At 39.0% G+C, this 25,943-nt stretch overlaps 1 protein-coding gene across 1 annotated transcript in view; it reads left to right on the top strand.

Annotated features, from left to right (window-relative positions):
- unc80 (unc80, NALCN channel complex subunit) overlaps positions 1-25,943 on the top strand; it is a 1,843,891-nt gene that overhangs the window by 475,712 nt on the left and 1,342,236 nt on the right. The window contains exon 19 of the mRNA XM_090378420.1: positions 12,574-12,840. Within this exon, the coding sequence (XP_090234546.1) occupies positions 12,574-12,840 (267 nt within the window). The remainder of the gene's footprint in view (positions 1-12,573; positions 12,841-25,943) is intronic.

The following is a 25,943-nucleotide window of genomic DNA, read 5'->3' as shown; positions in this document are numbered from 1 at the left end:
TTCCCTTTACCCCTGATGGTAGTTACATCTTTAATAAATCCCACATCAGTACTCTGTGATCACTGCCACCTAGGGGCTCCTTTATCTGTAAATTCTTAATGCATACGAACTCACAAGTTCCAGTCAATATATTGGAATTTAAAATCCCCCATTATAATTCCCCTACCCCTCTGATTTACTCTCCAACTCTATTTCTCTGTATAATTGTTCATTGTACTCATCATCGTCATTGGGCCTATAACTAACTCCTACCCTCATTTTTGCTTTCCCTCTGCTTATGTCACACCAAACTGACTCAAGATTGTACTATCCATCTATGTCAACATGCACTTTCTTAGATTTTGTGTGTGTTTCTTAACTAACACCGTAACACCTCCTCCCTTCCTATCCTGCTTATCCTTTCTGTACACATTGTACTCCCCAAAAGTAATTCCAATTCTGCATTTGTTATATCTGTGTGATACGACGTCTCTGATATTTCAACAATATCTACTTCTGATGTCTTGACTAGCACTTCAAATTCATCAGATTTATTTACTGTACTCCTAGCAATGGTGTACATGCAAGTATACCTGCATCTGTTCTTACCCTTAGGTACTCTTAGCTGCCAATGTATTTACTTGTTTCATGACTGCCAGCAGTTCCTGAAATCCCCAGCAACTTGCTTTCTGGGTTGCTGCTCATTCCAATTGAAGCAGTGCAAGAATCATTTCCATATTGTTTGCATCCAGTTCCTTTCTTACTGCACGAGTGTATCTAATCAGATTGGTCAGCCAATATCATCCCTTAACAAATGCATGCTGTGATTGCAGAATAACTTCATTTCTGTTTAGATGGTCTTGCTTTACTTCATTAACCAGTGACCCCATTATTTTTCTGGAACGTAATTTCAGCCAACAGGTCTGTATTTACAGATTACATTTTGAATCCCCCTTTGTGAATAGCGGGTACATTCACACATCACCATTCCTTAGGGGACCTCGTTTAAATCCAGAGATGCTCTCATAATTATGTCTAAGTGTTTCCATACTTTGTTTGTTTTCTCCCTTAATATAATTGGATAGATAGATCCTATCCACCCTAGATACATTTTGTATGTTGTAACTTCAACGAATTTCAATTTCACTTTCCTCTCAATTATTACAAAATCATTTACCTCCCTGTTAGAGCCTGATAGACTTCTGGCATCCCCCTCCCTAAAGAATTCCTCATGTATGAATGTAGATGCAAAATGCTTATTCAGTTTATCAGTAGCCTGTGCAGGATCATCACCAATTAAGCCATCAATATCAAGTGGACCAATATGATTCATTCCTTTTATTTTACTGTTAATATAAGCTTTGAATTCTTTCCTATTTTTCTTTGCATCCTTTGCCAAAGATTTCTCATCATGTGCCTTAGCTAGTCTAACCTGCTTTGTGACTTAATTGCAAACTAGCGTATATCACCTGATAATTTATATACACCCCATGCATTTTTCTTTTCTTCCACCTGTCTCATTGAATCTTATGACATCCGTCTAAGCCTTCAATGGTATTTCTTAGTTGAAATGAAAAGGATAGTAGCTGCTATGATATTACTTCCTTGAATGGTCCCATTTAGAATTTTTTGTTGGAAACACTATCTTAGATTTAATATGCTTCCTAATTAAGAGCATAACCCCCACCCCTCCTATCCTGTCTGACTTTTCTGTACACATTGTACTCCCCATATTCAAATTCTGTATCCCTTATGTCTAGGTGGCACCTAGGTAGGCAGGAGCAGCAGTGCGTAGCACATGCTTCTTGATTAGACCGGGGTTCGAGCCTGTGACCACCAAATACAGAGGATGCGGAAAGGTCAGGAAATGACCACCGCATATCCACGGAACAATATGGCCTTATTTTATTACTTTTTTTATGTTAACCCCAAACACGAGAGGTATTAGAACCTATAGTGCTTAGTACCATGCTTGGGTTGGAGGATGAGAAGATGAAAGAAGTTATTTGTTGACATTGGACTTGAACTTCTGTAGATTGTAATTTTCAGGAAATACGTATGAAGGAAAGTTGTTCCAGAAAACGGCAGTTGAATGAATAAATGAGGAAGATGAAAAGTTGGTTCTGTGGGTTTGAAGTTGGACAGTAAATGGATGATGGCTGGTGGTGGCATGTTTTCGGACTATTTTGAAAGAGAGAGCGGGAATTATAGAAGCCAATTCAGAAGAACAGTGCCCATGGAAGTATCTGTAGAAGAGGCATGCACCAGAAACAGTACATCTATGAGAAAGCAAGTGGAGAGACTCTGTTAGAGATGAATCATTAATTAACCTAACTGCCCTCTTCTGAATGGAAACAAGAAGCTTGAGAGAGGTTCTGGGGACACCACCACAGATGCGGCAACCCCCAAGGCAGAATGCACTGGTCCCAAAGGAACTAGTAGTTGTTGGTGACTCTATTGTCAGGGAAACGGGGAACATGCTTTGTAAAAAGGATAGGTGGAACAGGACCAGGGTATGTCTGCCAGGGGCAAAGGTTGATGACGTAGAGCAGATATCATCTTTTAAGGGCACAAAAGGTGATATAGTTGTACACGTTGCCACTAATGATATCAAGAGTAGGAGACCGGCAAAATTGCTTAACAAGTACAGGTCACTGTTGAAAAAAAGCCCTGAAATAGGGTTGAATTTGAAAGTGTCTGCAATTCTGCCCAGACACGATAGGAGGGAGTATATGATGAGAGCCTTGACGATAAATTCGGCCCTGGAAAGATTGTGTAAGGCTCAAGGGGTAGAATTTTTTTCAGCCTGGACTGTACTTGTTAACAGGAGAGATTGCTTCTACAGGGATGGGATACACTTAAATATAAAGGGTGCAAGAATATTTGCTGATGCTATCGAGGCAGTGTTAGGTGGGTCGGAAAACTGCTAGCTTGGGGGGAGACAAAGACGAATAGATTAACAGTAGCCGCTGGCAGAGGTGAAAGAGATTCTTGCACTGCTTCTATTGGAATGAGCAGAAGCCTGAAAAACAAGATGCAGGATATTTCAGAGACTGCTGGGAGTCATTGCGGTACAAGTAAACACATGGGTTGTGTTAGGGTAACTAAGAATAGAAACAGGTGCAGGTATACTTGCGTGTACACCAATGCTAGGAGTTTAGTAAATAAATTTGATGAATTTGAGGTATTGCTCAAAACATCAAAGGCAGATATTGTTGGGATATCAGAGACGTGGTGTCACACAGATATAAGGAATGCAGAACTGGAATTTGGGGAGTATAATGTCTACAGAAAGGATAGACAGGATAGGAATGGGGGAGGGGGTTATGCTATTAGTTAAGAAACACATAAAATCCAAGGAAGTGAAGCCAGTCGACATCGCTGGACAGTGCAGTGTTGAGTCAGTTTGGTGTGACATAAGCATTGGGAGATCAAAATTGAGAGTAGGAGTGTGCTATAGGCCTAATGACTCTGATGAGTATAATAAGAAACTGTACAGGGAAATAGAGTGGGCCAGTAAATCAGAGAGTCTTATAATGGGAGATTTTAATTTCCCAGATATTGACTGGAATTTGGGGGCTGGTCACTCACACGCTAGCAAGGCCTTTGTGGATTTATTGGATGATTGTTTTCTACATCAGCATGTTCGGGAGGCAACTAGAGGGAGTAATACTCTTGATTTGATTATCAGCAGTGATTCTTCATGCATTAAGAATCTGCAGATAAATGAACCACTAGGTGGCAGTGAAAACAGTGTGCTGAAGTGGGATTTACTCAAAGAGGTAACTACCATTAGGGGTAAAGGGAAGGGTTTTTGCTTTCATAAAGGTGACTATGATGGACTGAGACAGTATTTAAATTCTATACAGTGGGATCAACTGATGATGTTACCGTCAGCAAATGCAAAATGGGAAGCATTCAAAGAACTTATCTTGGAAGCTACTAGGCTTTACATACCAACCAAGAAATATTGTTCAAGGTTTAGGCCTAAATGGATGTCAGATGAACTGATGAGGCATATGGCAGAGAAGAAACATGCATGGGATACATACAAATTAACACATGACACAGAAGCCTATGATAGATACAAGTTGATCTGTAACCAAGTTACAAAGGAGATTAGGCAGGCGAAGGCAGATTACGAGAAATCTTTGTCAAGGGATGCAAAGAAAAACAGCAAAGAGTTCTTTACTTATGTAAACTCTAGAAGGAAGGGGATGAATCAGATTGGACCACTTGATATCGATGGTTCAACAGTTGAGGATCCTGCTCAGGTGGCTAACAAACTTAATGAGTATTTTGCATCTACATTCACACATGAGGAGTTTTTTCAGGAAGGGGAATGCCAGATGTGAAGTAAACTCTGGCAGTGAGCTAGATGATTTTGTAATAACTGAGAGGAAAGTGGAGGAGAAATTGTTGAGGATAAACATAAAAAAGGCACCCACGGTCGATGTGATCTATCCAGTTATATTAAAGGAGGCAACAAAGGAAGTAAGCAAACCCTTAGCCATAATTATGAGAGCTTCTTTGGACTCAGGGGAGGTACCCATGGACTGGAGATGTGTAAATGTGACCCCAATTCACATAGGAGGATCAAAGGCTGACCTAAGTAATTATAGACCTGTGAGTTTAACATCTGTTCCAGGAAAATTAATGGAGGCACTGGTTAAAGAAGCATTGCAGGATCATCTAGACAAGACTTGAGTTATAGCTCGGACACAGCATGGTTTTGTTAAGGGAAAGTCTTGCCTGACCAATTTGATTGGATACTATGATGCAATCACAAAAGAACTGGATGCAGGGAATAACTTTGATATTATATATTTGGATCTTAGAAAGGCTTTTGATACTGTTGCACATGGAAGACTGCTGCACAAATTGGAGCAGTGTGGCATTGGAGGCAAATTGCTGCTATGGATAAAGGGATGGTTAAGTGGGAGAAGACAGAGAGTGGTAATCAATGGACACTGCTCATTGTGGACTAATATTATTAGTGGAGTCCCTCATGGTTCAGTGTTGGGTCCATTGTTGTTTTCTGTATTTATAAATGATATTGATGATGGTATATCAAGCTTAATGTCCAAAATTGCAGACGATACAAAATTTGGCTGGGTTGTTAAGGACACTAATGATAGTACCCTGCTGCAACAGGATCTAGAAAAGTTGAGCAGATGGGCTGAGAGGTGGCAAATGAAGTTTAACATTGACAAATATAAAGTACTACATATGGGAGACGGTAACCCCAGAGCAACGTATCAACTCTGTGGAACTACACTGACTGTGGTAGAGAATGAAAAGGACCTGGGGGTAATTGTGCAGGCAGAATATGAAGTTTTCTGAACAGTGCAGATGGCTGGAAGAGTAGCTCATGGTGTCTTGTTAATGATATAACAAGACACCAGGAATTTTTCTAGCAGGGATAAGGAGTGATTATTCCCTTGTATAAGGCAATGGTCAGGCCACACCTTGAGTACTGTATACAGGTCTGGAGGCCTCATTTCAAGAAAGATGTAGAGCTGCTGGAACGAATACAGGGAACGAATACAAGATTATTAATGGAACAAAGGGTTGCTCTTACAAAGAAAGGCTCAAGTTTTGCAAATTACGGTGTCTGGAGACTAGGCACCGGCAAGATGAACTGATAGAGGTGTATAAAGCCTTGAATGGTTTGAGTATGTCAATGCCGATGGGATACTTCCTCTTGCTCAGAATAATCACCTGAGAGGGCATAAATTCAAATTGAGGAAAGACAGATGTAGGATAGAGGTGTGGAAATTTGCCTTTAGCCAACAGGTGGTTGGTTGGTGGAACAGACTTCCATCCCTTGTCGTGGAAGTTGATAGCCTAAATAAGTTTAAGGCTCAGCAGGAGGTATTTTGAACGAACAGGGGGGTGAAGTGGAGGTGGTTTCTTTTTTTTTTTTTTTTTTTTAGCTGATGCTGCATAAGCTTGCTTTCTTGCATCAAATGCCATTTGCTAATGCTAATGTGGGAACAATATTCCATGGCAGGGCGGATTTGCGATTTATACAGAGTGAGTAGCTGTTTGGAAGAAAAGTAACGCCGAGAAAGAAAGGGAAAACCAAGTTTTATAGATGCAGAGGAAGCAATATTTGTAATGTGCTTGTGCCAAGAGAGATTAGAAGTCAGGGTAATCCCCAAAAGAGATATATCATTTTGCCTAGAAATCGGAGTGTCATTAAAGATAAGCATAGGACTAGAAGAATCCTTTTTGCATGATATCAGGCTAGACCGAGTTTTAGAAGTGTTGAAATCAACTAAGTTTTCTTTGCCCCACAGGAGAATTACCTGAAGATTGGCATTTAAGGAATTGATAGCAGATTTTCGAGAAGTTGAAGCTAATTGAGCAGGACAAGGTTTCTCAAAATGGAATTTGGAATGCAATGTGCTATCATCCTCAAAACTGTGGATAGGATTTCCAGTCAATGGAAGAAGGTCATTAATATACAAGAGGAAAAGAGTGGGGGAAAGAACTGAATTTGGGGGACACCGGCATTAGTGGAGAAGTTAGAAGACAGAGAGCCATCTACCATCACCCTCAGTGAGCGATCAGAGAGAAAACTGGATAACCAATTACTGAAAACAGTTGGCAAACCATAAGATGGAAGCTTGTTTAGAAGACCTTTATGCCAAACACGATCAAAAGCCTTTGAGATGTCAAGAGCAACCACTTGTGTTTCACCGAACCTTTCCATTGAATTAGTCCATAAATGTGTAACATAAGCCAGAATATCACCAGTGGATCGACACTGACGGAATCCATTCTGGTGATTGTTGATCAGACGGAAGGTTTTCTGGTAGTTTAAGAGTTGGTGGTTAATTGATTTCTCCATTACTTTAGAAAGAGTAGAAGTAATTGTAATGGGACAATAATTGGATGGGAAGGATTTGTCACCCTTTTTAGGAACTGGCTGGATATGAGCAAATTTCCAAGCAGAAGGAAAAACATCTTTGGAATAAGAAAGTGAAAAAAGGTCGCAAAGAATAGGAGTAAGTTCAGGAGCACAAGTTTTGAGAACAAGTGGAAAATACCATCAGGACCTGGAGCTTTCTTAGCATCAAGATTCATCAAAATCCTTCTGATATTCTTTTGACGGAAGACCACACGAGGCATTGAATGGAGCATGTTGGGAATGGTGCGAGATGTTTTACCAAGATCATTAATACATGAGTTGGAAGAAAAATGGGATGCTAGCAGGTCAGCTGCTAGCATCCCAGCTGCTAGCATATCCTTGGCTGAAGTGACAACAGAACCATCTGGTTTGGACAGAGGTGGGAGCAAATATTTACAAAAGTTCCGGCCAATAGCTTTGGTAAGAGACCAGAATGCTCGGATACCATTAGGGCAAGAAGCAAATTTTCTGCTCTTAGCCTGTTCAGACTCTAGTTTGGACTGATTAATAACTGCTTTACAATTGTTGCGAGCTTTGGTGTAGGCAGAAAATGAAACTGAAGAATTAGAAACAAGCCAATTACGATATGCAACATTCGTCTCTTGAACAGCCTTAGCACATTTATTGGAAAACCAAGGTTTAGATAAAGGATGAGATTTTAAAGTGGAGTGTGGGATAAAGGATTCCATTCCTGCAAGAATAATTTCACTGACACGAACTGAGCAAACGTTGACATCAGAAGTTTTGAAACAGTAATCCGACCAAGGAAAAAACGAAAAGACGTCTCGCAGGTTATCCCATTTTGCATTCTTGTAATGCCAAACAACACGAGGTTGGGAATAGCCATGAGATAAAGGTTCCAGTGGAGAAGAGACAATCACCAAGTTGTGATCTGAAGTGCTTAAAGAGCTCTCAATTCGACCGTATACTTAGAAGGGTTGTTTGTGAGAAAAAGATCAAGCATATTGGCTGTATGATTAGGAGTGTCTGGTATTCTTGTAAGTAAATGAACAATCTGTGCTAGGTCATTAGTAATTGCAAAAGCCTCAGCATCTCGACCTGCTGGCTCGGTGTGACTAGAAAACGAAAGCCAGCTGGGGTTGTGATCATTAAAATCACCAAGGAAAATTACCTCACTGTTAGGAAAGTTGGACTGGAGAAAGTCAAGTTGTAAAGAGAGGAAGTCAAAGAGCTCCAAGTGATTAATGGAGTTGGGAGAATGGTAGAGACAACAGATGAATTTGAAACAATGAGGTAGAAAGATTTTAAGCCAGAGAAGATCAAAGAGAGGAGATTCCAAATTGCCAAGTCTCTAACCGGGAATATCAGAACAGACATATGCACAAGTATCACCTTTGAGGCGAAAGGAATCATACAGCGAATAATTTGGGCATCTGAGATGAGCAGTAGTTGAATCAACCAATAACTGAGATTCTGTCAGAAAAAGTACATGGGGTTTGGCAGTCTGCAAGTGGAAATGGACATCGTTGAGATTAGAACTGAGACCATGTATATTTGTGAAATGAATTAGGAAGTGCTTGGGAGGTTTAGATCTTTTCGCAGATAAGCTTGCTCTATTAGTTTGACAATTCATGGTGTATTCAATGGTAAGAAAAAGTGGGTGGGACATGCTGTATGTAGTAATGAAATTTTTGGATATGGCATACACGTGGTAAGAATATACGCAGATCCTTGACATAACGTCGCCTCGACAATGCTTCCCGCATACACACTACTCGGGCTCCCTCCAATCACTATCTGGCAGAGTAGAGGTAGCAAGATTATACATTAGCTGATCCAGAAGCCTCCTAGAGAGTTATCAATAGGTCCAGTGTACTAACTAGCGGCCGGCCTGCGAACACCGTTTTATAGCTGTACCCTCGAAATGGCCTTAGTTGGTAATGCTCCTAAAACCCAAATAAACAAACAAACCCTTAGAGTTTGTTTGTTTATTTGGGTTTGTTTATTTGAGATACCAGAAACTCATGTTTCTGGTATCTCTACAGTTTGCATTTGATGATTTTATCTGTATTTCTAATTCTTAAAATTTATTTACTCTGCTTTTAGCATTAGTGTATTTGCAAGTATACGTGCACCTCTTCATTTTCTTAGTTTCTCTAATACAGTCCATGTCTTTACATGTTCCTTAATGATCCATACAGGGCTTGGATCTCTGACACATTGTTTTCCAAGCTGATGCATATTCCAATAAGGGCAGTGTACAAATCACTTTTACCCCTGTCTGCAGCCCTAGTTAACCTTTTAGCTGGTAGTTTTCCAACCCACCTAACATTGTCCGGATTGCATCAGCAAATATCCTTGTAACTCATATCTATAAGTGTATCTTATTCTTGTAAAAATATCCTTGCAACTTTTATCTTGAAGTGTATCCTATCCTTGTAAAAACAGTATCTCCTGTTAACAAGTACAGACAATGCTGAGAAAAATTCTACTCAGTATAGTTTCTCCAGAGCTGTCAACGTTTACTCCCTCTTATGTGTTTTTGCAGAATTGCAGTCATTTCAAATTTAATCATAACTTTTTCCCAATGTTGTCCGATACTTGCAAAGTCCTCCTATCTCCTGCTCTTAATATCATTAGTGCCAATGTGTACAATATCACTACATTCTTGCCCTTAAAAGATGACGTGTTCTCATCTACAGTGGCATATATTTTTTTCCCTTTTCTCCCCACCCCGTTATTCTATCTCTGATAAACACACTTATCAGAATGCTGGGGCATGCCTAATTTCTTCACTCTTTGCATGGGACATGCACACAAAGAGATCGTTTGTGGGCTAAGGTAAAGAAAGCCAACACGAGAACAAAGAGAAACATCGTATAACCTACGCAGAAAATTAGATTCCTGACACCGGACTCTAGCGCTGCTCATTCGGTAAACAGACGGTAGGTGTTAACGGTCTGGAGCTGAAATCGAGAAGGATATATTGATTGACTGGTAGGCGTGGCAAACAATGAAATGATTGGTGGTGGGTGCAATAGAGGACAAGCTACTGTGTAGTCATTGGTTGGCATTATAATGTGTATTTATGAGTAAAGAACAGTGCATAGTAGTTTTGTGATGAAAGGTAAACAGGTAATAGTAGCGATGAATCTTTTAAAGATGGAAGAAATTTGTATGGAAAATAAAACGTTGGTTGATTTTTTGATAAAAATTAAATTAATAAAAATTTCATTCCATTCATTTTTTTTTTTTGTTCTTTATTATATTTTTTTCTCATTATTAAAAGCAGATTTTTGGAGTTCATGAGTGTTTTTACTATATTGTTGATTTAGGTTTGGTTACGAAAGAAAGGAAAAGGTTTCTTTATTTTTCATTATATTTCATAGCCTGACCTTAAATGGTAGGTTAGGAAATAATAGAAGAGGTTTCTTTATATTTCATAACCTAACCTTAAACGTTAGGTTAGGAAATAATAGGAAAAGAAAGAAAGATTCTTTTTATATATATAGTGAATAGCTATTGAGGTGTTGATTGACATCGTGATATGTGTGTATTCGCACAAGTGTCTTTAAAAATAAAAGTACAGTAATAAAAAAATTAATATTTTGTTAATAAACAGTTTATGCACTAGATCACCCATGATTCTAAAGAAAAAAGGGGTAACCATGGAATTCAAGTGGAGATAACCTGACCTTTTTTCACCAGTATGGAAAGCATTCATTAGGGCAAGTTACCATTGAGGTAAATGACCATTAGTGCTACTGAGTGCCACTAAAGTGATACTAAACCAATGTCTAGTATCACTTTAGTGGCACTCAGAAGCACATCATTTTCCACGCCTACCTGTCAATCAATATATCTTTCTCGACTTCTACTCCAGAAGTATTGGGAAACTAATTTTCCACGTAAGTTATTCAACATTTCTTGTCATTCTCGTGTTGGCTTTCTTTACCATCGCCCCTTTGTGTTTTTTATATCTCTGCTAATATTACTTAAATTAAATTATAAAGTTGTAACTTTATTTAAATCACACTTGATTGAATGCCTTAGAAATGTTGAGAGGAAGTGCTTGAGTTTCTCTGAACTGTTTATCCACAGATGAGTAATATAAGTCAAAGTAAATTACCATCAATGAATTGTCATGGATTGAATGCATAGGGGATGGTTAATTAGATGGAAGTTTTTAAAGCAGTATAAGAGTGATACAAAGGAGGAGATAGTCTTTGAGCATTGTTGGTCTTAAGAGTAGTTGTATAAACGTCATGTGGACCTTAACATTTAGTATTAGTATTAGGAGTGGCCACATGGTACAAGGAGCCTATGGCTTATGCTGCACCAGCCAAAAAAGGAAAAAAAAAAAATAATAAAAAATAATAATAAGAAGAAGAAAATTAAAAAAAATTAATAAAAGAAAAAGGAACTAGACAACCTATGCATTTCCCTCCTCTCTTAGGTAACTATCCAACTGACCTTTGAATTTTGCCAAGCTTTGTTACCTATATAGGTAACTTATTCAAGCAATTTATAACTCGCTGGCTAAAATAACGCTTCCTGCAATCCACTCTAAACATCCCCCACCACCATAACTTGAATTTATGACCCCTAGTTCTAGAATTGCTTATAACCATGACATTTCGTCCACATTCATTTTACTTATGCCTCTCAGAGCCTTAAACACACCAATCAAGTCTCCTCTAAGGTGCCTAGTTTTGAAGCTCTGCAACCCACACATTCGTAGTCTTTCCTCAAATGGAGTGGAAAGTTTTTGCCAATTTCACCAGGTGAGTTACCGGTCTTTGGACTCTTTCAAGAAGCTCAATGTCTTTTTTTAGGTGTGGTCTCCATACTTGAACACAGTATTCCAAGTGTGGTCTAATAATAGCCTTTTACAATGGGATTATGACATTCTTATCTCTACTAGCAAATGTTCGATCGGACACCATGGGCGTTCTTTGCCACCTGTCTACCTGCCAGCAACATCACTTCTGTAGAGTGCTAGAATTGTGCATTACTGTTTAGTCAGTTATTATTTCTTGCTTTCAAACTGTTAGCATTTTTTGCTCCTATTATCCTTCATATTAGTATTAATAATAGTTATGTTACTTTGTTTTTATACTTCCTCTGAAGATAAAGGAAACCTCAATAAAGCAAAGGAAAAAGTAAACACATCTTTAAACATTTAGTTTAATTAAACTTATTTTTTTACATAATCATGATCATGCATATGTGATATTTCTATCATAATCATAATCATGCTTCTATCATAATCTTCTATCATAATCATGCTTCTGTCATAATCTTCTATCATATCAATTCTGTCATATCATACTTCTATAATAATCATGGATATGTGATGTTTCTGATAATTGTTTGGAAAATCCTAGTGACATGGTGATGAGAAATGCCAAGTGATATTTGAAATTTCTAATTAAAAAAAAGGTTATAAAATCTTTAAATTCATCATTAGTATGTAATTAATGAAAATAGGATTTGCATCTCACAGGATAAAATTGCCATGTTGCAAGAAGGTTGTACAACATTATTTTCATGGTGGCATTCATCTCTCATCATGTAAAACTTTAACAGATAGAATTACACTTTTTATTCTGTAACATTAATAAAAATCTTCTTAATATTTATATATAGAATTTTTTTAAATTACTATTGATAAAGATTTTTAAATTTTTTCTTATGTTGTTGTACTCTAAATGCAGTTGGTTGGTTAAAAGGAGACCACTTAAAGTCTGAAGGTAAACATGATGATGATGGAAGCACATCTCCATTGCCACTGGAGTGCTATACTGGAACTAAATTGTCTCGTGGAATTAGCTTTGTTAATCGAACTCCAAGGTTAAGTCATAAATCATCTAGCCACATGAGTCTTACATTTTTAAGAGCAAGAAAAAGAATGGAAGATCATTTATATAAGATTGGCTTTGGACGTAGTAGGAACAAGCATGGCAGTTTTGAGGAACCAGTGGGCAAGTTCTTTTAAAAATTATATACTTTATTTATATTTATTAAGTGTTTTTTTGTTTTTAATAGTTCACTACTTTCAGTTTTTAATAGTTCAGTTCTAGGAATGGTGAGCTTTCATCTGTTTTTTTTTTTGAGGAGGAGGAAAAAAAAAAAAAACATACAAAAGATTCAAAATTTGAAATATTTGATCGTTCTATAAACTCAAATGAATAGGAAATTTTATGTTACAATGGAGAGGCTCCACTTGTATTCAGTAGTACCTTCTAAAAAATAGTTTGAACATAGAAGATATTGCTCCAGGCTCTTGTTTTTCTTTTTTATACTCTGACATGACCTGACGTAACTGAGTGGTCATGAGCGAGAGTGCAGCTACCCATGCTCTTGAATGGGCTGTGGTTCCAGCTCAGGTGACTGCTAAATATGATTAACGATTGTATTCATGATTTTTTGTAAACTCCTCTACTCCTCTCGTCTAATACATGAATCCCTGCTCATTTCCAAAATTGTTTCTTCCGGCAAACTTTCATCTTTCAGTCCATGGACAAAAGACCATTATTCCTTTGAATCCTCTTCTCAAAGGTATGCATTTTTCTAGCCAATTGTGGCTAGTGAAAGCATTAAATACTTTTGAATTAAAATAAATACAACATCAACAAAAGTGATCAGTGGTACCGGAGAGGCTAGAGATAGATAAATGTCTTAAAATTGTTTGGTAGAAGATGTTGCGTAGTATAATGCTAAACCTTTTGCTAGATGTTAATTAAGACAGTAGTATCTTCAGTTTGATTGAGTTAACACTTCTTTCCCATGTTTCCAGGTTAAATGATATCTTTTTCAACTTCCACAGAAAAAAATATTTTTGAATTTTAAGTAATCAGCTGTAAAATTTTTCTGTAAAAGAATGACTGCCATTTAAATTTCAGTAAAAAGCAGTTTAGTAATAAAAACAGTACTTACAACAATAAAGGTATTCATAGTCAAAACATGAAAAAAAAAAAAAAAAACAATACACTATATATATAAATGCTTTTAAATATTAGTTTTTTCTTACTTAGACTAAAATTAGAGGAGAGGATAATTGTTCAAAATAAAATCAATATCGAACTTTATAAAAAACATCATAAAATTTTATAAACTTGTCATTATTATTTTTTGTTCTTTAGCAGTATTATAGTCTTGTGTTTATATAGGTATTATTTCATGCAGTTTCATAAACGTCTGGATCAAGATTTCAGAGAATTTTTATCAATTTTTGTTTGTGTAAGCCAGCTTTGTAACAAATCTTGTTGAAAAAGTATACCCGCCTACATTTATTTTTGGAACTATTGTAAATATCAAAATTACTATTGTTACTTATAAATAATATTGATAGATGACAGCATGTCTATGTAAAGTTTCAAGAAGATCTGTACGTAAACATAATTTGTTGATATTACATTGAAGAATTTCAAAATGCGAAGTTTCACAATAAAGTTAATAGACTGGTGCAATAAAAAGAACACAAAGTGAAAGAGATCAAAAATTTTTATTCCAAGTAAGCACCACCTGATTCAATGCACTTATTATTATTATTAGCCATATGGTGCAAGGAAGCCTGAGGCTTATGCTGCACCAACCACAAAAAATTTCTGAGTTACCGAGAGAGAGAGAGAGAGAGAGAGAGAGAGAGAGAGAGAGAGAGAGAGAGAGAATGGAATCACCGAGAAAGAGAAGAATGATGATATCCAGCTCAGGATCCTGGGTGTGCCAAGCCCATACTCACCAGATGTGAGCCCCTGGGGTATTACATCATTCTAAAAGTTTCTGAAAAGAGTCAGTGAAGGTATTCAAAGTGATGATATTCAGTTTGGCAGTTATGTTTATCTTTATATCCTCAACGTCGGGAAATCTCTTTTCTTTGAGGGCAGTTTTCACCTTGAGGAAAAAAAGGTAGAAGACTGCTAATCCAAAACAGGAGAGTACGGTGGATGATTGATCTGTATAATATCATGTTTCATCAGAAATGTTTTTGCAATAAGTGCGGAATGGAAGGGTATTGTCATGGAACAAGAACCAGCTGCAAGTCCATTTTTTTATCAAAAAAAATGTCTTCACAGCAAGTTTGGAATGGGCAAGGGCATTATTGTGTGACAACAATCATCTGCCATTCTCTAGATTTTGTCCCCACTCAGGAAATGCACTTGAGTAGTCTTTGAAAAACTTGTATGTAGAATACAGCATTCAGGTACTTGTTCCTGTGAATCACACGCTGTTTTTCGAAAAATATGATCAGAATTGTTTTGATCACGCGTTTGTGGGTTGCACTGAAACACTGAACACTCATCTCAAGTGACAATAATTTGGATGAAAGTGTTTTAAATTTGGAAGAAATGATTTGTTCAAAATAGGGTGAACAAAGGTGTTGTTATTCATCAAAGGGTGATCATAGGGTGATCAAGGGCTGTTGGTAACATCATCAGTTGGTCTAACTGTATAGAACTTAAAAAATCTCTTAGACCACTGTAGTCACCTTTATGAAAGCAAAAACCCTTCCCTTTACTAGTGATGGTAATTATATGTTTAAGTAAATCTTATATCAGTACATTGTGATCACTGCCAACTAGTGGTTCCTTTATTTGATTCTTAATGCATCAATAGCCACTGCTGATAATCAGATCAAGAGTATTACTCCCTCTGGTTGCTTCTCGAACATGCTGCTGTAGAAAATAGTGATCTAATAAATCTACAAAAGTCCTGCTAGTTGTGAGTGACCAACCCACAAATTCCAGTCACAATCTGGGAAGTTAAAATTTCCTATTATAAGGCATTCTGGTTTACTGGCCCACTCTATTTCTCTGCACAGTTTTTCGTTGTACTCATCACAGTCATTAGGCCTATCGTAGCCTTTGAAGTCTTTGTACATGCTCCTACTCTCATTTTTAGTTCCCAGTGCTTATGTGAAAGGCTGTTGGTAACCTCATCAGATGGTTCCATGGTATAGAATTTAAAAATGGTCTGAGACCACCAAATTAACCTTTATGAAAGCAAAAACCCTTCACCAAACTCACTTAATATTGCACTGTCCACTCATATAAACTGGATGTACTGCCTTCAATTTTATGTGTTACCTAACTAACAGCATAATCTCTCCTCCCTGTCCTGTTTATCCTTTCTGTATACATAGTACTCCCAAAATTCCAATTCTGCATTCCCTATATTTGTGTGACATCACGTCTCTGATATCCCAAAAGTATCTGACTTTGATGTGAAGAGGGGTGTTATCCTCAACAATGAACAATAGGAAGGGACTCAGAACAGAGCCTTGTGGAGAGCCTCTGGTGATGTGTAGGGTAGTCTGTTGGTAGGCAATTGTAACATAGTTCTACCTTGGAGGTAGTGCTTGATGCAGGAGTAAAGATTGCTAGGGAGCTGAGCCTAGTGAAGGTACTTGAGTATGGATGGCCACCAGTGATGATTGAGAATGCCACAGATGTCAATGGTGATTGCTAAGAGGTACTTCTCATTGCAGGTAGTAGTCTACCATCTTTGGACATACTATCGACTGTAAGCAAGAAAAGAAGAAACTAGCTGCCATGCTACTACAAATATGGAAGACAAGATGTGAAGAGACGGACAAGGGCCTTATAACTAAGGAATTCATCCCGGACATCAAACTTGTTTATCCGAAGTTGCTTCCTTGGTTCTCTCCTGGCCTCTATTGTACATATATTATAACTGGACACAGCTCTGTTAATCATAAGTTGACTACCTTGGGAATCATCAATAATCCCTATTGTATATGTGGAGAAATGGAAGATTGGGACCATCTTATTTATAACTTCCCGATTTATGATGATTTTTGAGGAATACTATATACCGGATTCCAACATATACCCCAAGGACAGGAGTACTTGTTCGTTTCTGACGAACAACACTACAAATTACTAACGGAGTATGCACAGAACCTCTTTGATAGGCGCAGGACTCTACGACCAACTCAAGCTGGGGATACAAACCCATGAGGATCTTTGCCCAAATCAGAAATTAAATCTCTACTTGACCTTTTTACCAACATCAACTTGCTAACCCTGGAATATCCAGGGTAGGATTACCTGCTTAACCAGCCACATGATTGGATAGGTTCCAGTGGTCTATACCACTTATGTTGAAAAGGAGGAAGGGTTATCCCTTCCCCTTTTTTGCTTGATGGGGGCAAATGCTCCACTGTCAACTTAGGGACTGCCTTCACCTACATTCCCTTACTCTTATCCCCCCCCCTTTCGTGTGGGTGCAAGAGTACACGTGAACAGGCGAAGTTTTTACGGCTCCAGCTAATAGAGAAGTTTTTGCTTTTTTATTGCTGATGGTCAAGAATTAATTTATTTTTTAGAGTTGCTTTATATTCCTAGTAACAATACTTTAGTTTAATTTGAATTTAGATAGAGATTTTGTAGGTTATTACTTAGTGTCGGTAAAGGTATCAAATCCACGTGTTTGACAAGTTTTGCAGCTCCCGCGAATGCTAGGTTTTTAATTATACTTAGCCACTTTATTGACTTAATTGTTAGATTAAATTATTTTCTATAAGTAGCTTATAGACCTGGTCAAGCTCCATGGTTTATTTTTAATTTAGATAGCGCGATTTGGAAAGTAAATAATACCTTGTGTCTGTATATTAACCATTTGTAACTGCCATCATTGTTATACAATACAACGTGTGCACTGAACTAGATAGCATAAGGTTTAACGGAAAACTAGATAGCGAGTATAGTAGTATCAATTAAGAAGTAAAATTTATTAATCTTATTAAATTTTATTGTCAATTGAATTGTACTTTTTTTAACTAAATAAATATAGCAACCTAGTTTTTACAAACGTAACATCATAAATTAATACATATAATGTAACTTGGAGATAATATTCAATACCAAAATACAGATATATATAGTGTTATAACTGTATTGGATTATAAGTTTAGGGTTATATTTTGTATTGGAATTTTACTGAACTTGAATAGAAATCATGACTCAGACCAGAGCAGCAAAGCAAAAGGCTCAAACTAATGGAAGTGCTGTAGCTCAGGGTAGAGCTGAGGGGGGGGGGTGCTTGTCCTCTGAATCACAGTATATTGAAATGCACTGCTTGTTTGATGTTTGTGGATAATCAGGAACAGGACATGATATTGCCAAGGGGAATGTCTTTGTGTGTGCATGATGTAAGGAGTGTGAGGAAATCAGGCACCAACTCAGCATTGTTATGGGCTTATATGAGAGCTTGAAGGACTGGGTGGATGCCCTCAAAGGATTTAAATTGAGGGGCCCATCAAGCTCTCAGCTGCCCACATCAGTGCCAGAGTTTACACTTGAACATCACACAACACAGTGGCAACCCCCAAGGCAGAATGCACTGGTCCCAAAGGAACTAGTTGTTGTAGGTGACTCTATTGTCAGGGAAACGGGAAACATATTGTGCAAAAAGGATAGATGGAATGTCTGCCAGTGGCAAAGGTTGATGACGTAGAGCAGATATCATCTTTTAAAGGCACAAACTGTGATATTGTTGTACACGTTGGCACTAATGATATTAAGAGTAGGAGACCGACAGAATTACTTAACAAGTACAGGTCACTGATGAAAAAAAAGCTGCACAAATTGGAGCAGTGGGGCATTGGCGGCAAATTGCTGCTATGGATAAAGGGATGATTGAGTGGGAAAAGACAAAGAGTGGTAATCAATGGACACTGCTCTTCTTGGACTAATGTTATTAGTGGAGTCCCTCAGGGTGCAGTTTTGGGTCCATTGTTGTTTTCTGTATTTATAAATGATATTGATGATGGTATATCAGGCTTAATATCCAAGTTTGCAGACGGTAGAAAGGTTGGCAGGGTTGTTAATGGCACTAATGACGCTGCTGCAACAGGATCTAGAAAAGTTGAGCAGATGGGCTGAGAGGTGGCAAATGAAGTTTAACATTGACAAATGTAAAGTACTGCATATAGGAAGCAGTAATCCCAAAGTAACGTATCAACTCTGTGGTACTACACTGACAGTGGTAGAAAATGAAAAGGACGTGGGGTAATTGTGCAGACAGATATGAAGTTTTCTGAAGTGCAGATGGTCTGCAAGAGTAGCTCATGGTGTCTTGTCAATGACATACAGGAATTTTTCTGGCAGGGATAAGGAGGTGCTTATCCCCTTGTATAAGGCAATGGTCAGGCCACACCTTGAGTACTGTATACAGGTCTGGAGGCCTCATTTTAAGAAGAATGTAGAGCTCTTGGAACGAGTACAGAGAAGGGCAACAAGATTAGTGAATGCAACAAAGGGTTGCTCTTACGAAGAAAGGCTTAAGCTTTGCAAATTACAATGTCTGGAGACTAGGCTCCTGTGAAGTGATCTGATTGATATGTATAAAGCCTTGAATGGTTTGATCATGCTCAATGCTGATGGGATTCTTCCTCTTGCTCAGAATAATCACCTGAGAGGGCATAAATTCAAATTGAGGAAAGGCGGTTGTAGGATAGATGTTCCAAAATTTGCCTTTAGCCAGCAGGCGGTTGATTGCTGGAATAAACTTCCATCTGTTATTGATAGCTTAAATAGATTCAAGGCAGAACTTGACAAACATTTGGAGCAAATGGATGGGTGAAATAAGGGTTTTTTTTTTTTTTTTTGACTGATGCTATATAAGCTTGCTTTCTTGCATCATGTGCCTTTGCTAATACTAATGCTTTCTTCCCTACACCCTTTGCTGCCACACTACCTTTTTTTTTTTCTTTTCTTTTCTTTTTTTTTTTTTTTAATTGGACTCCATTCAGGAACTCAGCTGACCCTGATGGAGACCAGCCAGAGTTAAATGGGCAGCCTGGCTACCTCCTAGTGGTGTGTGTGGGCAATGTGGGTTCTACTCAGGCCCTGCAGCCAAATGCCAGGACACACAATAGAACCCAACATAATATTATATATTCATCATAGAACACTTTTCTGTCATTTACAGTAGTACTGTATTTCTTCACAGTATTCATATAGCGCAGATGTGGGAACTACAGGTGGTACCTGACCCTAACACTATGCACACTATGTAGGTAGTAGTAGTAGAGGATGTGTAATTGCATCTATGGTGCAGCAGCCAGTTTTAAAACCAAACTGTTTGGATGATTGCAGAATCTTGGAGTTATAGTGAGATGTGAGTCAAAGTAGGAATAGACACTCAAAGACAGAGAGAAATGCTATTGGGCAGTAAGATCTGGATAGGTGTGGTGGTTTATCTGGACTTTTGAGGATCAGGTGCACATTGGCATTCTTCCACTTATGAGGGAATCAGGAAGGGTTCCTCATTGAGGCACTTGTTATATAGCTTGAGAAGATGGTTTGGGTGGATGGAGACAATTTGACGATTGTGCCCAGGACCTCGACCTCATTGAAGTTGAGGTCCTGGACACTTTTATTGTTCATCCTATCTAAACTGGTTCTCAGCTCTTCAATTGTGAAGAATTCTTCCAAGGCTAGGCTAATAGTTGAAGTTTTACGTACAGATACATTGCTGGTCTTGAGTGAAGAGGGTGTTATCCTCAGCAAAAAGAGTATCAAGAATGTTCTCCACAGATTGAATCCATTTGGGGTGATGATACTGTGGAGCATCTCCTCCCTGGGAAGCTTCTCAGTCTCAGTTTGGTAAACTCCCCATGGGTCAGAGATGTCAATGGAGGAGACAAGGGTTGCCAAGTGTCTTGATTTCTTTTTCTGATTAAGTTGGTGTAGGTATTGCACTATCTCTTATAGGCTTTATGAAGTATTCCAATCCCTTGTGGTGGTGGTGGGGGGGAGAGAGAGAGAGAGAGAGAGAGAGAGAGAGAGAGAGAGAGAGAGAGAGAGAGAGAGGTCCTGGCTCACTGAAATTCCTTCCTGGCCATGTACACTACACATCGGATTCGTTCAGTTTCCAGATCCACCAAGGAATATCATTGGTGAATGGCTTTTTTTTCCTGAGTGTGGCATTACAGGCTTCTGAGGAAACATCACAGATGAGCACCTGAAACTTGTCAGCAGTCAAGTTTTCTTGCAAAGTCAGGAAGTCATTGGGGAGTTGGCATTCAACAGAGGCACAGAATTGATCTCAGTTAGTGCTCTTAATCTTGTAATGGATAATGTTGTCGTGGATTATCTGTCCCTTGTCCATCATCTGGCCAAGAACAAAGGTGATGGCTCTGTGGTCAGATGTGATGCAAACCTCTTGAACCTTCCAGTTGCAGAGTTCTGTGCCACGGATCTTGTAGAAAGTGTCACATCTATTGTACTTTCATATACCGTGCTAGAGAATAGCAAGATTTCTTGTTTGGTTGGGTACTTCTAGTGGCAGATAAAGGAGGAAGTTCTTGAGTTGCTGCCCATGATGGGAGCCTACCTGATCAGGAGTAGTGCTGTGTGATGATGTCAACTGGCAGTTTGTATCCATGGAAATCAGAATATTGGCTTGAGAGAATGAAGTCAAGGCCATGTTTAGGTAATGAACGGTGTAATTTATGTTCTCGTGGGAACTTGTTTGAAGAGAGATAAGATAGAGTGAGCCAAGTTCAGACGAGACCTGCAGGCAAACACCAGTGGGGATACGTAGTGAATCAACCTTGGTGACAGTGAGTCAGGTGTTCCTGACAGTGATGGCTGCTAAGGGGGTTTCAGTGAGGCACTCAATTATCCTATAACTTCTGGGGTAGCTTCGTATTCTAGCAGAACAGGTATAGAGTTCCTGTATGAGCAGTATGTCAATATCTTTCTCTTTGGCAACGACCTTTAGTTAGTCAATGACTGAATGTGAGTGCTGTGCATTAATCTGTGGGAAGTTGAGAACACAGGAGCTGTTTTGTTTATGGTGTTGTGCCATAATCAGTTTTTTGCTGGACAGTTCTCTTGGCCTTGAGGAAGATGGAACAGAACAAAACTCTAATTGAATGATCAGATGAAAGTTTAGCCTGCTTACAGTTGAAGCACACTTCAGTTTGTTCTCTGTTGAGGCAATTTTTAAAGTCTTGGCCATTTTGGGTGCAATGTCATGGTTTGCCCCAGTATTGCACACGGGTATGGGAGGATGGCCAAATTTGAGGCACTTAAAGCACTGGTGAGGGCTCTTAAATGGGGAAGTGCTCTCAGAACCTCATGATGATACTAATGATATTAAGAGAAGGAGACCGGTGGAATTACTTAAGAAGTACAGGTCACTGTTGAAAAAAAGCCGTGAATTAGGGTTGAATTTGAAAGTGTCTGCAATTCTGCCCAGACGCGATAGAAGGGAGTATATGATGAGAGCCCTGTCGATCAATTCGGCCCTGGAAAGATTGTGCAAGGCTCAAGGGGGTAGAATTTTTTTCAGCCTGGTCTGTACTTGTTAACAGGAGAGACTGCTTCTACAGGGATGGGATATACTTAAATAGATAGGGTGCAAGAATGTTTGCTGATGCTATCGAGGCAGTGTTAGTTGGGTCGGAAAACTGCTAGATTGGGGAATACAAGGACTAATAGATTAACAGTAGCCACTGGCAGAGGTGAAAGTGATTCTTGCACTGCTTCTATTGGAATGAGCAGCAGCCTGGAAAATAAGATGCAGGATATTTCAGAGACTGCTGGGAATCATTGGGGTACAAGTAAACACATGGGTTGTGTTAGGGTAGCTAAGAAAAAGAACAGGTGCATGTATACTTGCGTGTACACCAATTCTAGGAGTTTAGTAAATAAATTTGATGAATTTGAGGTATTGCTCAAAACATCAAAGGCAGATATTGTTGGGATTTCAGAGACATGGTGTCACACAGATATAAGGAATGCAGAACTGGAATTTGGGGAGTACAATGTCTACAGAAAGGATAGACAGGATAGGAAGGGAGGAGGGGTTATGCTATTAGTTAAGAAATACATAAAATCCAAGGAAGTGAAGCCAGTCAACATCGCTGGACAGTGCAGTGTCGAGTCAGTTTGGTGTGACATAAGCATTGGGAGATCAAAATTGAGAGTAGGAGTGTGCTGTAGGCCTAATGACTCTGATGAGTATAATAAGAAACTGCAGGGAAATAGTGTGGGCCAGTAAATCAGAGAGTCTTATAATGGGGATTTTAATTTCCCAGATATTGACTGGAATTTGGGGACTGGTCACTCACACACTAGCAAGGCTTTTGTGGATTTATTGAATGATTGTTTTCTACATCAGCATGTTCGGTAGGCAACTAGAGGGAGTAATACTCTTGATTTGATTATCAGTAGTGATTCTTCATGCATTAAGAATCTGCAGATAAATGAACCACTAGGTGGCAGTGATCACAGTGTGCTGAAGTGGGATTTACTCAAAGAGGTAACTACCATTAGGGGTAAAGGGAAGGGTTATTGCTTTCATAAAGGTGACTACGATGGACTGAGACAGTATTTAAATTCTATGCAGTGGGACCAACTGATGATGTTACCAACAGCAAATTAAAAATGGGAAGCATTCAAAGAACTTAACTTGGAAGCTACTAGGCTTTACATACCAAGAAATATTGTTCAAGGTTTAGGCCTAAATGTATGTCAGATGAACTAATCAGACATATGGTAGAGAAGAAAAATGCATGGGATACATACAAATTAACACGTGACACAGAAGCCTATGATAGATATAAGTTGATCTGTAACCAAGTTACAAAGGAGGTTAGGCAGGCGAAGGCAGATTACGAGATATCTTTGGCAAGGGATGCAAAGAAAAACACCAAAGAGTTTTTTTACTTATGTAAACTCTAGAAGGAAGGGGATGAATCAGATTGGTCCACTGGATATCGATGTGTCAACTGTTGATGGTCCTGCCCAGGTAGCTAACAAACTAAATGAATATTTTGCATCGACATTCACACATGAGGAGTTATTCAGCGAGGGGAATGCCAGAGGTGTATTCAACTCTGGCAGTAAGCTAGAGAATCTTGTAATCTCTGAGAGTAAATTGGAGGAGAAATTGTTGAAGATAAACACAAGAAAGACACCTGGGGTGGATTGGATCTATCCAGTTATATTAAAGGAGGCAACAAAGGAAGTAAGCAAACCCTTAGCCATAATTATGAGAGCTTCCTTGGACTCAGGGAGGTACCCATGGACTGGAGATGTGCAAATGTGACCCCAATTCACAAAGGAGGATCAAAGACTGACACAAGTAATTATAGACCTGTGAGTTTAACTTCTGTTCCCGGAAAATTAATGGAGGCACTGGTTAAAGAAGCAACGTAAGCAATATATCAACTCTGTGGTACTACACTGACAGTGGTAGTGAATGAAAAGGACCTGGGGGTGGTTGTGCAGGCAGATATGAAGTTCTCTGAGCAGTGCAGACGGGCTGCAAGAGTAGCTCATGGTGTATTGTCTAGCAGGGATAAGGAGGTGATTATTCCCTTGTATAAGGCAATGGTTGTTGTTATTGTTATTTGTTGTTATTTTGGTTTTTAGGAGCATTAGCAACTAAGGCCATATTGCTCCGGGAATATGCGGTGGTCATTCCCTGACCTTTCCGCATCCTCCGTATTTGGTGGTGACGGGCTCGAACCCCGGTCTAATCAAGAAGCGTGTGCTACGCACTGCTGCTCCTTCCCACCTGGCTACGGAGGCGCCTAAGGCAATGGTCAGACCACACCTAGAGTACTGTATACAGGCCTGGAGGCCTCATTTCAAGAAGGATGTAGAGCTGCTGGAACGAGTACAGAGAAGGGCAACAAGAGTAGTGAATGGAACAAAGGGGTGCTCTTATGAATAAAGGCTTAAGTTTTGCAAATTACAGTGTGTGGAGACTAGGCACCAGCGTGGTGATCTGATAGGGGTTAAGCCTTGATTGGTTTGAGCATGCTCAGTGCTGATGGGATTCTCCCTCTTGCTCAGAATAATCACCTGAGAGGGCATAAATTCATATTGAGGAAAGACAGATGTAGGATAGATGTGTGGAAATTTGCCTTTAGCCAGCGGGTGGTTGGGTGGTGGAACAGACTTCCATCCCTTGTCGTGGAAGTTGATAGCCTAAATAAGTTTAAGGCTCAGCTGTACAGGTATTTCGAACGAACAGAGGGGTGAAGTGGTTATTATTTTTTTATTTTATTTTTTTTTTGGCTGATGCTGCATAAGCTTGCTTTCTTGCATCAAATGCCTCTACTAATTCTAATGCTAATGCTAAACCTATGGGTGGCCTATTCCATGTAGACCCATTTTTTGATTTTAGAATATTGCATGGTCTTGGGGACATTTCAATTATCCAGTTGCAGCTGGAGTTTGATCTTGCTTTTTTGGTATATCCGGTTAGTAGTTCCTGAGTGATGGCCGGTTTGTCTAGAAAAACCAACAGATTGTTCTGGTAAATCTCAAGCTGGTAAACCTGAACCAATTCCTCCTGGGTCAGATTTCTCTACATCAAAGAGGACTGTAGAGGTTTTTATTGCGAGGAGCCACTGCTCTCAGGCCAATGCTAGCAACTTCAGGGTATGTCATAATGGTTTGAGCCTCCTCCCTGCTGGCTGTTTCAGTGATAATCCCTGGGTTCTTGTCTTACAGACACTCTTGATATATATGCTTTGATCTGTGATGTTAACTTGCATGTGACCTTGTTTTTTATGGACTTGAGTTTATTATCCTCAGTGGGGTGAATAATAATCAAGTTTGGATAAGTATCTTTGTTGTGTTGGTAGTGGCTGGTGAGGGCCCTGTCAGGGTGCTCATCACATTGGAATATGAGCGGGGATGCTGTGGCATTTGTTTCCCACTATACTCATACAGAAGGATGTGAATCTGGGCCTTAAAAATGTTCATTGTCCACTTGCAGGTTAAATAAAATTTTTTCCATTTTGACCACATATTTATTATCTTTGACCTGGCAGCTGAGTTGATCTGTTTGACTGATGCGAAATGAAGTCTTCTTCTAGTTCTGTCTGAATCGGCATGACATGGACCATAGAGGAATCATCAGGAATGTTAAGTTCGCCTTCATCTGTAGTTAGGTTGGGGCTGCATGGTCAGCTATCAGCTCCTCCACAGCAGATGGGAGTGGAGGGCATTGGAATTAGTACATGAGTGTGCAGGATGCCGCTTGCTGGGCTTTCCTTGTTGAAGCTGGGTGCATCACTCATTTTCAGGGTCTT

The sequence above is a fragment of the Mastigoproctus giganteus genome, chromosome 7 (assembly GCF_048544385.1).
Source record: "Mastigoproctus giganteus isolate SK-2022 chromosome 7, ASM4854438v1, whole genome shotgun sequence".
Taxonomy (NCBI): domain Eukaryota; kingdom Metazoa; phylum Arthropoda; class Arachnida; order Uropygi; family Thelyphonidae; genus Mastigoproctus; species Mastigoproctus giganteus.
This window is presented reverse-complemented; position numbering and strand designations above follow the sequence as displayed.